Source organism: Nylanderia fulva, unplaced genomic scaffold (assembly GCF_048542155.1).
Source record: "Nylanderia fulva isolate GAGA-0341 unplaced genomic scaffold, ASM4854215v1 Scaffold1, whole genome shotgun sequence".
Lineage (NCBI taxonomy): Eukaryota > Metazoa > Arthropoda > Insecta > Hymenoptera > Formicidae > Nylanderia > Nylanderia fulva.
Window position 1 is genome coordinate 326,533 of NW_028189192.1, and position 17,258 is coordinate 343,790.

At 34.4% G+C, this 17,258-nt stretch overlaps 2 protein-coding genes across 4 annotated transcripts in view; both read left to right on the forward strand.

The window, feature by feature from the left end:
- Nucleotides 1-9,814, forward strand: part of LOC114939567 (semaphorin-1A) — a 172,775-nt gene extending 162,961 nt beyond the window's left edge. For 2 of the 3 annotated variants that reach the window (XM_029313910.2, XM_085481865.1), the window contains exons 7-15: nt 2,463-2,567; nt 2,883-2,971; nt 3,458-3,599; nt 6,199-6,547; nt 6,799-6,881; nt 7,116-7,214; nt 7,345-7,629; nt 8,931-9,074; nt 9,485-9,814. In XM_029313910.2, coding sequence (XP_029169743.2) covers nt 2,463-2,567; nt 2,883-2,971; nt 3,458-3,599; nt 6,199-6,547; nt 6,799-6,881; nt 7,116-7,214; nt 7,345-7,629; nt 8,931-9,074; nt 9,485-9,801 — 1,613 coding nt within the window. In that variant the 3' untranslated portion in view covers nt 9,802-9,814. The remainder of the gene's footprint in view (nt 1-2,462; nt 2,568-2,882; nt 2,972-3,457; nt 3,600-6,198; nt 6,548-6,798; nt 6,882-7,115; nt 7,215-7,344; nt 7,630-8,930; nt 9,075-9,484) is intronic. The other variant, XM_085481892.1, reaches the window with a different exon arrangement.
- Nucleotides 9,815-10,182: 368 nt separating this feature from the next.
- LOC146725274 (uncharacterized) lies at nt 10,183-17,052 on the forward strand. The gene is given in 2 exon segments (XM_085482091.1): nt 10,183-10,524; nt 10,527-17,052. Coding segments are annotated over 2 exon segments (414 nt in total). The 3' UTR covers nt 10,599-17,052.
- Nucleotides 17,053-17,258: the final 206 nt, after the last annotated feature.

A 17,258-nucleotide genomic window follows, 5' to 3' on the forward strand; every position in this document is an offset into this window, starting at 1 on the left:
TGCAATGTTGTTAATTATGCAGTTATTTATAACATTTAAATAAATTTATTCTTGATTTCTATAATTATGGCTCGCTTTTCATATAAGCGTTACGTGTTTGTAATGATAAATAAATTAGTTTTAATGTACAATATTCTATATTATTTTGGATATAATGAGAGATAACGCGTAACTAAAAAAAAAATAGTGTAAATATCGGATTAATTAAATATTTAATTCGCGTAGATATTTGTTATTCGACCTAAATCTGCTCGCGTTATAGGTAAAAAAATGAAATTCGACTATGGTATGGGTATTCGATAATTAAATATTTTTCCGCCTTAGAATTTTATACTTTAATTACACGAATAAATATATTCTTCAACGATATCATTTTTGTGGCCAGTCTCTCCACTATTCGTGGAGACGAATTCGGCTTGCTCGTTGTAGAATCCTGGGAAATAATTCAGGATCCGTTAGATGGTTCAGGGAATTTCCTTCCTAAGATATGTATTCTCCCGCGGGAAATAGAATGCGCTCTATCATCGTATCATCCGTTGATTTTGAGAGGATCTTACAGAATCTTGCCGCTTTGAAGGTCTTCTTCGAAAGTTTCATTTCTTGGCTATACCGATAGACGCTTTGTGACACTGCATGTGCTTATGGTGCTTCCACTTTGTAAGATGTCCTGTTTTTTACGTCGAGAAATTTCCTGGTCCTCTTCGAGAAATCCTTATAGGATTGGAATAATACCGAGATACCTCGTTATTATAGATAGCGCGAATCTCAATATTTTTATGAAAAGCTTAATATTTGCTGGTAGGCAATTAGCGTTTATTTGTCCAATTACAAACTCGTTTTGCTGCATGTTTTTATTAAAATATAAAAAAAGGAAGGAAAAGAAAAAATATAGCGCGCAAGTGAGTTTTGAATAATACTTGTCAGTTAATTTTTTTCGAATGAAAATCTGCCTCTCTCGTCGGGCAAAAGCTGCACCGGCTGCATAATAATGCAGTTACATTTTTTCATCCGTAATATATATATATATATATATATATATATATAAGCTTCAGCTCGAAAGAGGAGAAAAATCACAATTTATAAATTGAAATTAATCCTGTATATTCTATATATTGTCTCGAAACCATCTCCTCTCCTCATCGTATCATACAATGTATTACACTCTGTTAGGGATTCAACAACGCAACCCTCTCTCTCTCTCTCTCTCTCTGTCAAAAGTTTCATCGAGTTTTCGCCGAGACGACGTAATGCGTCGGCGACGCGCAACGGTGCATTAAATCACTCCTAAGTATAGAGCGCGTGCACAGCTTCCGATCTCTCGATGTCTCGCAGAGAAGAGAGAAGAGAAGAGAAGAGAAGAGAAGAGAAGAGAATGGAGAAGCAAGGCAAGGCGACTGCGAGAAGCTCTCGCACGTGTATCAAGCCTCTTTCCCTTGGTATTACGCGCGCTACCACGATATTCGCGAGCATCGGCGTTGCAGGGCTCAGGGCGTAGATTTGTAGCCTGCAACGGGCACGTTCATCCCCTAAGTCTGGCCTCGCCCCCGTTATATATGACCGCCCGGTCCGCTATATACACTTATCGCGCGCATACGTTGGCCAGCCTCAAATCCCATCGTGCTTTTTGAACGTGAAATATGGAGAGGCCCCGCGAGAAGGAGCCGCGGCGAATCCTTCGAGGATCTCTTCTATATGAGAGCACGAAGGAGGAAATGTAGATGCCCACTGTGTATACTTGCGCGCGTGTCATGTACTCTGTACACACGATCAAATCCACGGAGCTTTTTCCGGGGTTTTGCGGCCGATTGCGCCGCGACACGGAGAAAAATTGTCCGCTCACGCAGCTATGTATGGGATATCACGGAATGACGCGAGACTGACGGAGGATTTCTTCCTTCGTTTCTATTCATAAAACATCGCTTGGCCGTGAAATCTTGCCACCCTGTCTATACGGGATGTCGCAGAATCGAGCGGACGAAAATATTATTCTGGAATATCCTGTATACATATACCTCTTTATTTATTTGATGCTTCGATAAAGAATTGATATAACCGATACCCTTAGGATCGATCTAAGACCGGAGAATGATAAAATCGGGGAGGAAGGAGCGAAAGATGATTGGCGGTATTAAGCTCGATATAATTACTCGCTCCAGTTTCCTAGTTGGTCCTTCGAGGACTTTGATAACGGGGAAGCGAAAGTTCGGTCGTGCCATATAGAAGCCGTCGTCTCGGTGCGTGCACACACGCGAGAATCACCCTGCGGATGGTCTCGCCGACATAAATTCAACCGGTAATTTCCAAAAGGTGTGCGAGGAGACCTGGAGGATGAATTAACCCGAGTGAGAGAGAGAGAGAGAGAGAGAGAGTACAACCCCCGTCGTACCTGATGGTGTGCTCGTTTAGCTTGCAAATGTGGAAGGTATACGACCGACTGACGGAAACGTTTATGCATGTTTCAGAGGGACAGTTATACGCCGCGACGGTGGCCGACTTCTCCGGTGGCGAGCCGCTCATTCACAGGGAGAAAATTCGCACCGAACGCTCGGATCTTAATCAGTTGAATGGTAATATTTTCGAGAAATCGAAATATCTGCATGAAAATTATTTAGTACTTAGAGACAAAAGGATGTATCAATCATTTGTACGATATTCCATTTTATAAGTTGAAAAGTTGCGGGCAAATCGGGACGATATTCAGATCTCGTCTACATCCCTTTTCAGATATGCGCAGTCATATACATTTCCCCATTATAGATATATCTTTAACGAAGAACAGAAAATTTAATGCGTTTGCTTTCATGCTAATTCTGAGATATATTTCTGTACAGCTTCCAACGTACCGTTTGCTAATCGAATTCAATACAATCTCATTATTTCAGGTCCCAACTTTGTCAGCTCATTTGCGTATCAAGATTACGTATTCTTCTTCTATCGTGAGACGGCCGTGGAGTACATGAATTGCGGAAAAGTAAGGATTATAGTTTCTTTTTTCTGCATTCAGGATATATATATATATATATTTCTCAGCAAGTTTCTCACCGTAAATTTTATTAAACTTTTGTTATATATCGTTAGAAATATCTATGACCCCATTTAAGAGAAAAAATGCATGAAAATGGCAAGATTTATATAAGAGAACGTCAATCTTCCTTCTTATATGTTACAATAAGACACGTTTAAAATCTTTCCTATTTTTTATTCTTTGTTCTTTCTTAATGTTTTAAAATTTAATTTTGTTATTTTCATTTGTTAAATTCCAGTGTTTACTCAAAAGGAAAGCAAATACTTGGTTCTTTTACCGATTCCAAAAGGGGGGTAAATGCCTCTCTGAAAAATAAATATCTCAATTATCGATATATATATATATATATATTATATATTGATCCCGGAGGGAAGAAAAAAGGAGAAAGCTTTTCAGAATTTTTAATATTTGCCCGATTCGCGCACATTTCAGGCGGTCTACTCGCGAGTCGGCAGAGTCTGTCAACACGATAAAGGCGGGCCACACGCATTTAGCGACAGATGGACGAGTTTCCTGAAAGCGAGACTGAACTGTTCGGTACCGGGAGAGTACCCCTTCTATTTCAACGAAATACGTGAGTATGCATATGCGCGCCTTTTCGCGGCCTGGCTCTTCGATCGTGACTATACGCTCGAGTAGGTTCAAACGAGCGCGCTTCTAAAGGGGCTCGTAAAAGAGCCTCTTCGCTTCTGCGTCGCGTTAGTCGCTACTTAGTACGTATATTGCACTCTTCTGCTTTTCAAGTTTTCTACGATTTCTGCTACGCGCGACGCGCTCGATGATACATATCGTAATAGAGCGAATATATACATTTTCTTTCTTCACATTTTTTCAAAAGCGCAAAGTCGTATCTCTCGATATATATCGATATAAATCGATATATATATATATCTCAAGCACGGTCTTACAGACTTTGTTAGTTGCGCTTTTGAAAAAAATGTCGAGAAAGAAAATATATATATTCTCTCCGATTTATCTATCGATTTATATCTCGATACATATATATCGAGAAATGCAACTTTGCTAGTTGCGCTTTTGAAAAAGATTTCAAGAAAAACCGATTATAAAGGCTAGATAGATCGATATTCAGCGCTGTCCGATAAATGCGCACGAGTGCTGTATTAAAAACTCGAAAAAAGCTGGTGGACAATGCACGTTTAGAAAATCTTTATCCAAAACTATAAACAAATCGCGACATTCGTAAATACGAATATTAAAAAATTTACGACATTGTTATCGCGCAGCGTTATATTCCCTGGTGATCTATAATAATAGGAATGATACCGCGCTCTAACATTACTTGCATTTCTAATATTTATATATTTACGTTCAACGTTTTATACATATAATATGTAATGTAGGAGGGAAAGAGTTGTAGTTTGTTGTGCGCGCAAATATAAATATTAGAGATACATCGTTATAGTGTAGCGTTATATTCTGCAACAATAACAGACATGACGTTACACTGTAACAAGCTATACAACAAGCTATCTCTAATATTTATATCTACACGATATTTCTTGCGTTTATCCGATTTTATACGCGGGTATAGCACAATTAGGTAAGTTACTCCAGCGAAATGGACTAATCTGGAGTGCTTCGCACAATAGCCGTGCACTATCGCGGCTAGGAATAGAGGATGAACGAGAAGAGCGAAGCACTGTTCCCGAATAGAATATTGTCGCCGCATATCGAATTGAAATTTCTATGCTCGCTGAAGTTGGCGTGTCTCCAAACGATGAGAATACTTGAGAAGTGCCGCAAAATCATGCAACTTTAGCGTTTCAATTTTGTATCTAATAAATAAATGACATATACTTATAATGTTAATATTGACACTTACCAATGGTGCAATATTGATCAATCCGAGAGCATCGTATATAGTAGATAGATAGTATGATACCGATCAAATTCATTTATTGAAATCTTTCGATAAACGAATTTTACTGCCAGATCGATGCCGGTGATTGTAAAATAATTTCATTTTAAGTTTAGGTATATAAAGAAATTAAATAGTCTATTTTATATAAATAAAATAAATAGAATATAAAATAGATACATAAGATGTGATTTTAAATGACCGATAGTTAATTAGCATTTCTGAATCGTAGATTTAATTATTGTTTAAGTAAATTGCCAGTAAATTATAGATATGTCGTCAATTTCATTTGAGCATGATCAAACGGCGAGTTATTGCAAGTCCAAAGAAAAACATGTTTGTATTTTACATTTTGTCGTGTTTGCCTTTTCTTCGTATGTGTTATCAGTTTTATTAGTAATGGAAAAACGTTTTAAACTTGTGATTAAATTGCCACACTTTTATATAAGCAGCAATATATAAATTGAGACTCGAAGAATTATTTAATATATAATACATATAAAGCGTACATTAGTGTTTATATGCATGTTGCTATTGTCTCTAACACTTTTTGATTTTTATAATTTTTAAGGACATCGAAATCGTATTAAAAGACGTAAAAGAAATATATAAAAATGTTTTCTGAAATTCGAACGTATCAATATGTGAAACAAATTAATGAAAAATAATTTCAGAATGGAAATGGATTAATAACAGAACATAAATAGAAATAATTGAGTTTATTCAAGATTTAGAGTGAATGCAAAAAACAAGTCTTGATCTGTTGCCAAATATCGATATTCGATCGACGTTTCTATTTTTAGACATATCCGGTGGCAAAAAAGCCACTTATGCATCAAGTATTATAAAGAAGATAATAGCAAAAAAGATCTGTGAAGATTTTTTTATAAAATAATTAAAAGATTTTTATATTCCACTAATATAATGATCAAATAGGTTGTGATTAAACACACACATTATATAGTGAAGTTATTATTAAATCATGACTTATTTAATTCGAGTTCTCTGAGTATTTCTCGCATAATCTGAAATCTCCATTATTTAGTATTTTTCGAAAGTCGACAATTATATCGACAACTAAATTATTGATTAAAGTATTTTTAATTTTGATTTGATGAATTTAATTCTCCAATTATTTGTCAACTTCCAAAACTCTATTTTAAGAAATGTTTTTGATTAAGGAGAAAATGTACGCTTAACGAATGTTCATAATGTTATCATGCGCAATTTTGTCATCACCTTCAGGTGAATGTACATACCTCATACAATTGAAATATCTCCTTTTGTTATCCAGAATCAACGAGCGATGTTACGGACGGCCGATACGCGGGCAAATCCGCGCGTCTTGTCTATGGGGTTTTCACAACTCCAGTGAATTCCATCGGAGGCTCGGCTGTCTGCGCATTCTCCATGGATAGCATTCTCGAGGTCTTCGAGAGTGCTTTCAAAGAACAGGAGACCATAAACAGCAACTGGTTGCGAGTAGTTCGGGACAAAGTACCCGAGCCCAGACCAGGCGCCTGTGTTAACGACTCTAGGACGCTTCCAGACATCACTGTCAATTTCGTCAAAGCTCATCCCCTCATGGACGATGCAGTGCAGTCCTACTTTTCATTACCTGTGATAACTAAAATCAGTTTTAAGTGAGTGATCTTACTAATTTATTTTAATTAATTGATTTTTATTTACATATCATTAATATAATATATGTCTTTTGTGAGCACTTTTACGTCCTTAATATCAAAATGCATCCGAATTCTTCATTATATAAATGTTGCGTTAAATTGCGTTTTCTATCAAAAGTTATTTGATAGCACAATTATTCTTCTTCTTTTAATAACATATTTTTATAATGAAATCTAGTTTTTAATTTGGGGTGTTTTAACGTTTGCAGTTACAGATTTACCAAAGTCGTTGTAGATCCCCAAGTAAAAGCATTGGACGGTAAAGCTTATGATATGCTTTATATCGGAACAGGTATATAGGATAATTTATTTAATTATTTGTATAATCATATATTGATCATATATTACGCTTATAATATATAATTATGCATTATTATTGCATCTATGTAATAATATTTAATTTATTATATATTACAATAATGGTTAATATTATATATATGTGCATATATGTGATATATTTAATTGTGATAATAATAATAATTTATATATTTCTACAAAATTAACGAGATAAACTTGTTGCACACAGACGACGGTCGTGTTCTGAAGGCACTCAACACGCGCGCACCCGAATCACGTGAGAATGTAGGCCAAGTTATCGTCAGCGATGTCCAGGTATTAAAATACGGTAAGTCAATTTATTATATAATCATTATAACGTTCTATGTTACATGGATAGAGAATAATTATTTAATATGTGATATAAGCGTGTCTTATATACATGCGCATTTATTGAAATGTGCAAATCTTTATTGCAGGTCAAGCTGTTAAAGATCTTTTGGTGGTTCATCTGGCTGGCGAAGCTAGCAAACTGGTGGTATTCGCGGATTCTGAGATTCGCGCGGTTCCCTTACATCATTGCGACTCGCCTGCTGCGGCTACTTGCAAATCCTGCGTCGCTTTGCAAGATCCCCATTGCGCTTGGGACGCAATCGCGAATCTCTGCGTCGCGGTGCCGACAAAACTCCACGATAGCGACAATAGCAAAACGCTATTCCAAGATATCCCGAACGGAAGGCACAGGAGCTGCGGATATGAGCAAGGTATATATAGCTCGATATACAGATTATATTAGTGTGCCATTAAAATACCGTGTTGTTTCCAGAAATAAATTATACGACGACTCACGCCTTGGTCACATGCTTAATAATTTTAACCGATATAATCTAATTTTCTGTTTCATTTTGTTTTATATTATTTTCTTTGCAATATAACGTGAGATATCAATAAGAAAAGTTATATGGGATAATTTGCAAATGATATCGAATTAAAGTTAGAACATTTCTACTTTGAACTATTTGAATATTTTATTCGAGTTTATTTCTGATTTTCCTCTACTAGGAGAAACAATTGGTTCATATTGAGCTGAAGCTTGCATAAAGTGTCACTATAAATTTAACATACGTAGTGATTTAAAAAGATTAAACATTTTTCGACGCATCATAGTCTTTAAATACATATCTTCCTAACAAACGTAATTTAATTTGTTTCCTTGCAACCATTATTCAGAAAAGATATTTAGGGGAGATTATACCAAAAATAAAACAGTAAATAAGAAATTTAAAAAGATAACTTTGCAAATTGCAAAATACTTTTTTTTTAATCTGTGCTTATATCAAGTGTGTTCATTTTAGTTTCATTCCTATATTTTATTTTTCTCCTCTTGCTTTTTTCTCTCTAAATCTAAATATAAACTATTTTAGTTTAAATGCTTTTATCTCAGTTTTATTTTAAAAATAGAAAATAATAAAGATTGATACATATAAATCAATCTAAAATCCAAAAATATGTAGAGCGCTTTCTCTTTTGAAGAGAAAATATACCGCTAAACAATGCATGCAATAAATGTTGAAGCTCCTTTGCAACTCCTAGTGAATATTAAATAATACTTGACGCACATTCAACTACACTAAGAGTTCTGCTCGCATGGCTAACGCAGTTCACGATCAGTCATCTCATAGTATATTCATACGTATATACACTAGATGCCATATATGCTTCACGGTATTTTCAGGTCGGATTTCCGGATCTTATCTAGATATCCATCACGACTTAAAGTTTTAGATCTGACAATTTGATAATTTATAGAATATATAGAATAATTTATATAAAGTTAAAGTGTCGAAAATCTAAAATAAAATAATCAAATAAAAAGATGAAATAGATTTTGGATATTTTAATCAATAGTCAGGGATATCTAAATATGATTCGAAAGCATCTTTTAAGACAGATGCAACGATATATATACATATATATCTAACATCTGTTGTAATGCACGCGAAATCATTTTCTATGTGTAATCATCTCTATCGTCTATCATCATATTGGGTGAATGTTACTCCAGAAATGACGAAGCCCATGCAACCAGCGGTGGCGCCCGAAATTGGGCGCGACGAGCAGCCCGATGAACGGGACAATGAAATCGTCATCGAACTGGATCGGGAAAATCAGTACGGCCGTACGCAACCAAGGGCTAACGAGCCTCAAGGTAATCATTTGCGCTATACATAAAATTTGCTCACTCCGTCACACTTCACGCAGACAGTATTTTACCTTCAGTGTTCGAAGTCGAAAGTCCTGTACTCATAATACGCGCGATCCCGCTTTAAGCAGTTCTCCTCTCATGATATTTCTCATTTATTCTCCAGATTCACTTTTATGTTTGCACCACTAATCTATATGTCATATCGATGCGCGCTAATACATATGGTGATCCGTTATTGAACTTAATCCTGGTTCTACATAAACAAATAATATTTTATATATAACAATATAGAAATTTGAATGTAATGTCCCTTTGTGTCTCATATAAAATCTTTGTTTTCAAGAAAATCGAACGTGTTGAAAATTGAACTTTTAGATTGTTAAAAAAATAAAAGCGATCTCTCGATATTACAGGCGTGACTGTCACCCCGGTGGTATATTCGGCCCAAACATTGACGGGCGCATTGATAGGCACCTGCTTCTGCTCCTTGGTGGCCGGTTTCGCTTTCGGTTTCTGGTTCTCTCAGAGACTACGCGGCTCATCGTATCCGGAACCATCCGAGCAACGGCAACAGCTCAATCGACTGACTGAGAGCTCGGAATCCCCCGGATTTAACAACAAGTCTATCAATCTGGTGCTGAATGTGCCACCGAAAAACCCAAATGGCAAGAATGCCAATTCGTCCGCGGAAAACAAACCGGTGCAGAAAGTGAAGAAAACGTACATATGATACAGAAGGCGACACAGAGCCGTCTGAGGCTTGTCACAGGACCCCACGGGTTCTGGCGCATCTTCCACCGCCTCTTCCTCCGACATCGCAGAGTCAGACGAGCGCAATGACGAAGACGGTGACGACGACGAGGATGATGACGGAACGACGCCCCCTACGAGCCTCACCACCGGCATTGCCACGGATCATACCAATAATACACACAAGTTGGACGAAGATCGCTACGAGGACCAGTACGAGGATCATTACGAGAGCATCGAAAACGATGAGACCTGTACGCTCGAGTATTTCGATCCCTATGAATCTGCCCAGCAGCGATCCGCGACAGCTCCGAGATGTATTCGGTATCATCAGTCCGTCGAGTGTGTCGAGACTACACTGATGAATGCACCAACGACGTGCGAACTTGTTGAAGATACTGGCGGTAGCGACAGTGCCAATAGCCTCGACGATCTCTGCGGGCCACATTGTCCCGCCGTAAACGATAATCGATTCGATCGGCACGGAGAATTGACGAACAACGGACGAGATCACTATATGGTATCCACCCGAAGTCCGCGCGAGCTCAATGAGAGGATCCTGTCGCTCTTCAATCCGCAATTCTTGCCCAACTTTAACAATATGATCACGTATGTGGCTAGTCCGCCACCGCGATCTCAGTCCATGGCCCAATACAATAACGAGGACGATAATTTTCTGCTTAAGGACACCAACTATCGTAAACACGCGACAGCACGAACTCGATGTGTTTTCGACGCGAACTGAACGCGATTTTAAGCGATACGTCGCAAAAGTGATCGGTATAATCGATAAACGAAACGACGACTCGCTTTACATTTACATTTCATTGAAAAATACGTTTAGAAATGTAACTTTGTGCACCTAAGGAAGTAGCAGTGCTGGGAATAACTGTATATTTCTCTTATAGCACGACACATAAGAGAAGAGGAACTATCTCGAAGATACCTACAAAATCTCTTTCCTCTCCTTTTTCCAAAATTTCACAACTAAATATGGCTAAGAGAATTGTATTGATTGGAAAACGCGATCGTGATCTATACATGAATAACCTCGCACGTTGTGTCATAGATCGGTGTAAAGAGAAGGTGTAGTCTCGTGATGGAGCCAAGGATTTACTTTTCTATGGTATTTTCAAGCTTTGCCAAGTATATCCGACGCGTGTTTTTACACTCACGACTACCATTTTGTATACATTTAGATGTATTAGATGGTTTATAAATGTTTCTTTTTTTTTCTTTATTTCTTTTTTTTTCATAATAATGACAAGAGAATCGAATGTGAGGAAAAGTGTACGCCGATAACAACGACGATTGAAGCTGAAGAATTGAATTGTAGTAATGTAATGTGATATCTATATGAGGACTGTGTTCGTAGCAGTGGCCTGTTAGGTGCTTAGATTGATGCAAGATTTAACAAAAAACGAAACACTGTAGAGACATTTAAGCATTCGCGCAAGAGACGAGGCGTGCCTTCCGTGTATTAATTGTTGGCAAATCTTGATCTATAACAGGAATGGAGTATTTAGTATGGCTGGTACAGATTCGCGGGCAAGTGCCTCATTTATGCGTTTTGTTTAAGATATCCGATGTAGAACGCGGAGCAAAGTATAGAGAGAGACTAAGTAAGACTAATTATTGTTGTGCACTTTTTGCCGTGCTGTGAGTATTGGTATAATAGCGGGGAATACGGGCGGGAGCAAGATTAACTCAGCTCCCAAGGGAATATAGTGGCAGACGTATATAGTTTCTTCGAGAGATATATACATACCAAAAAAGTGCTACGGTAGTAGAAAATTTATTGTTGAACAAAACGTTGCGGCAAAAAGAAAAAGAATGATAGGACGATTAATACGCTAATTATCTTAAAGTACTAACAAAAGTATCGTATACATGATACTTTTTAGACTCTTCGTTCAAAATCAAGTCAAAAATTCGAATTTATATATCAGTTTTATCATTGTTGTAATTATATTGTATATTCCTCAAATATTTAACTCAAATTTAAAATTGGAACGCGATTTTATCGCAGTATGTAGAATTAATCTAGTTAAGTAGTACAATTACATTACATTTAATTTTTTATACGTTTAGTTTGTTCATTTCTATTTGGTTGCCGTCAGTATAGCAAAACATCCTCGAAGAAACTTGGACGAAAAAGAAATCAGAATGAGCAAGGAATTTTATAGTGGTGCACACAACACAAAACTGGTTCTGCTAGCATTATAATAACGATCGCGATATGATTACACGTGCGCATTTACTTGACAGCTTCGCATCGCGGACGGAGTGCCTCTAGCGATGAGTATCTTGAGATTTTCTTAGAATGACAAAAACGGCGGAAAATGCATTTTCGATATGTGCAAAATCATAAAACGCAAATTATTTCGATTATTTTAAATCAGTTTTAATCATACCGGCAGTATCAACCTACGTGTCGATGTTTTTAATTAATTTTCGCAATAATAGATACGTAAATATAATATAACACATTTTATAAATATACATACATATAGTATATATGTATATGTGTATACACACAAGGTATATCATATATGTATATACATATATGTATATGTATATGCACAAGGTATAACAAAAAGATCGGGACACTGTTTCCTTCCTTTCTAAAAAATGATTACATGTTATTGACATTGTCGCTTTTCCGTGATGCTAATTGACTGTCTCGATTCGCGTTCTACGTTGTATTGATAGCAATTGTCATCACGAGGATGAACAGTTTGACAGTGTTGTTCAAAATACAATTAAATAAAATTACAATTATAGCTATAGACTTTTTCTTAAAAACAATTAAGCGTCTTCTTTACATTTTACGTTAATCCCTTCTTCTAATAATTTTATAATTTATATCAAAATGTCGGACTAAAATATAAAATATCTCGTCAACTGTTCAATTTTTGGCTATTTTATCTTTATAACTTTTTGTACTTTTTTTATAGAATGTATAATTCAGTGTCCCGACTATTTTATTACATCTTGTATATATATATAAAAATTTCTAAGATCTTACAATGCATTGGTTTGCACATCAAAATATTGAAAATAAATTGTTAAAGCATTTATGACCTTTAGAGTATTATGAACATCAAAGGTTTGCATTTAATATAATAGTCTCTCGTGCGTAATTTCAAAAAGATTTTCCGCTGTTTTATGCACTACTTTCTCATCGCTCATTAACTAACACTGCCGCGCAAATTCTAATACGCCTTGAGCGAATACAATAGAGGACCTCTTACAATTTTCACCGATTGTCATTGAGCGTTGGATATTAAAAGATCAGGGTAAAACGAAACGTGTTATTCAAAGTGCTTTCGTGTACGACGATATGCCTCGATGTAGATAGCTACATGACTATATACAATATGACGGTAACTGCGTGCTGTGTAACCGAAAAGAGAGAAATCGTGTAAATATGTAGAACTGTTTTTTTTATCGTTGAAATCATTTAAACAAGATCAAGGATTCATTCGTTATGCTACTCGTGACGCGGGCAGCAATGTGCATATGTGTGAGCGAATGAATAAATGAGTGAATAAATATAAGTATGTATGATAGGTATGAATATACATATATCGCATTTTCATTGCTACGCATAAACATACACACATAAATATATATATATATATATACACACACATATATATATATATATATATATATATATATATATATATAAAATAAAGTGCATATACACAGTTTGCATTTATATATATATTCGTTTTAAATTCGCGTAGAATATACTACTTCGACAAGCAAGATGTGAATTAAATATAAAGAGGCAGCTAATTAGATTTACGCGCTGACTTTGTAAAAGTCTTTCCTTAAATAAATTTTTGCCATGCCCCGTTCATCGTATTCAATTAATCTTGGCTGGCGAGCCTTTTACAAAATATAATGATGTTTGTGTAATAGAAAAACATCCGAACTAGGTACCTTAACACGAGATATGACGGTAGAGAAAAAAAATTGTTATATATATATATACACACATATATATATATATACACACATATATATATTAATATTTCTAAATTGAAAAAAAACTGGGGAACGTATTAAATTACATGTATACAAAAGTACTATTTAGAGAATACTATTTGCATATAAACAATGTACATAACTATTGCTCCATTTAAAACTGACTTTATCATGCTTTCAAAGCTAGCCCTGTGTCATAAGAGCAACGAGAGGTGAGTTTCTAATTAAAAAAGTAGACTAGAAGTATTGAAGGTTTCTCGTATTTGTATTAGCTTTTTTATATTGTAATATAAAACGCGAGAGACCACCCCACACATCTAGATTTTCTGTCACATATTTTGAAAACCAACTCGATATTTAATGATTTTATACTTTTCTACACGATATCCTTGTCTAATAGTATGCATTTTCTATTCATAACTTATTATTAGAAGAACACTCTGTGATAATTTTGAAATCTTGAACATTTTTAAAAGAATTTTGAAACAAATAAGAACGTATGTTAAAATATTTTTATAGTTCTAAACTATACATTATATTGTTGTATTATTTTATATACATATATTACAAATTTTATAAACATTATCAACTATTATAACTGTAGAAAATACTGCTTTACATCAAAGTATCAAATAATGAATTTTAAATCGCTATAATTGAGCGACCAAAAACTATCTTGTTTAAAAAATCTGATGAAAAAAATTTATATAATCAAATATTGTTATAGATATCATATCTATTGTGATATATATGATAAATTCTTCATTTTTTATTCTGGTTTTATGACATTTATATATATATATAAGTTGTTTATTGATAAAAATAGTTTATTCTTTAAATTGCATATAATTTTCTTTTTGTTACATGTTAATTGCACCGTAAATGCTAACTTTTGTAAAAATATATAAAAATATTTTTATATAGAAGGAGAAAGAGAGATTTATATTAATATTATGATAATTTATGATGAAATAATTAAACAGATTGATAAATTACACAAAGTTATTCTAATTTGAGATAAACTCGATTTTTATTATTAGTTAGGGTGATCACATAGAAACGTATAAAATGATTAAATATTTTCTAATTGATGTAAGCATTAAGAAATCAGTTTCTTGGAAACGAAAGCGAAATATATTTGGCAAAAATGAAGAGCCACGAATTATAATGTACATAATTTTAAATAGGCAGGTTTGAGAAGGATTATAAAAAATAAAGATAAATACAATAATACAAACACATCTCTTGCAAATGCGAGAAAGCGATTGTTAGCAAACTCATTTTGAAATTGGGCGGCTTAATAATTTTAGATTATTAGAGTGTATTGCGACAGAGAAAAGAACAATGTGGCGAACACACATACACGAGGCACGAACGAAGATAGTATAATTGCGTGACGCGGTAGCTGTAGATCATATCGCTCGCATTAATTAGATAATGTAACCGTAACATTCCATTAAAGCCGGGACTGCCAACCGTTTAATAAATGCTGACCTGACAGTGAAACGGCGCCGCAAGGAAGTCGATAATACACGTAGATAATTAATTAATTGTCTTTTTATTCATATTATGAATAAAGATTAAACCAATTAAGCCTTTTATTAAATCGTTTATTCTATATTATCGTGTTTCTTTGTATAGATTGGGATAATATTAATTTCCCAATCTTGCAGCAATAAAAACGCGGATCGTTTAATTAAACGATTAGATATTATTTCGCAATATCGAATAGTATGCAATGTAATTATACATTATTCGAACAGATATATATATATATATATATATAATAGGTTTTGCGTGCGAGAAACGCAAACTTTTAATTTAATTCAAAATAACTTGATCCGATTCAGATCTATTTCTGTTTCTATCGAGTCGGTACATAAAGTTAAGACTTATACATTCTCGTAAAAAATTCGAGCATTTCAAGTCTTTGTAATAATTTATTTTCGCGCGTTGTTTTTATATACGGGAGAAAAAATTTAGACGTAATATATAAAATTAGCATGAAAAAAATCGCGACGTGCAATTACTAAATATTTTTAAATGAAATGCACATGTAATTGTTTCTTAATTGGCGTATAGTCATTTGAGAGAACACAACGAAAGTGAATACCTCAAAGCATGCGTCATAAAAATCATGTATTAATTAGTGATTAGAATAATTTTTGCTCAGCATGGATGGCAGTCCGGGCAAACATCTTTGCTGTGCCAATGCAACATCTCTCTTTTATGTACATAATATTGTAATTCTAATTAATCTTAGATAAAATAGCTAAAATCGTGCTCTAAGTTAAGGTGACATGTAACATTTATCTTCTCTCATCATTGATAAAATAACATTTATTTATCATCAATTTTTAAGATAAATGTGTTATCAATTTTATAGGAAACACATTACACGATATCATATGCTTTTTGTTTCTGAACAATGTTGATGATTGATATTTTTTCCAAGGCAATAACGCTTTTCTTTAAATAAAATCTAAAAATGTGAAGAGAATAAAGTATTCTGATATTTAATGCAACGAAATGAACTGATAAAAAGTATGTTAAAATATGTTCTCATTATAAATTCTTGGGTCAATTTATTTTCCATCTTTTCTTGAAATATTGGTAAGCGGAGATGATAATAATAATTTTGATATTAATTATAAGATAGTCCCGAAAAAATGTATTGGGAAAAAATGTAGCATCCAAACTGTTAAAAAAAATGTTGCATACCACTATATTTCTGTATATCTCTTCATACTAAATAATTTTCTCTGAAATATTAATATTGATGATATGTAAATGAGAGAATAAATGATATTATCTGCGAATGATCGAGTTAAATAAAATATCTCAAAATATTGCGAAAATGATAGGCATTGAGTCATCCATTGATGCTGTTTTATGACTAAACGACAAAAATTTTGTAGATATATATAATTCCTCGTTATATCTTCCCGAAGCTAATATCGCGCGCTCTAATAATTATATATGTAATTTCCATATAAATTGTTATAATTATAACACGGCACAACCATACGACATATAGCGAGTAAGTTTGTCATTGTGCGCAGAATATAAACATTTAACATTGTACCTTCCCCCAAATTGCGTGCATAGTATGCAAATTAATGGCGTAACTTGCGTACTATGCATATTTAATATACTAGTATAATACTTTGTACAATAATACTCGTTTTTTGGGAGAACGATATAATGATTAAAGGAAGCTTCGTTTCTAAGTGTATTTTCGAGATGTAAACGTTATTTTTTAACGATTACTTTGATATATCTCACGGATATTACTTTTCATTGCGCGACATTTTATTACTTCTACGCTAATTCTAGGCTATTTTCCCTCCCTACCTCTCTTCCTTTTTTTTACAAAATTGTATTTTCTAATGCGTCGATTTACCAGCGCGAATCGGAGCTATCGATATATATAGTTCCATT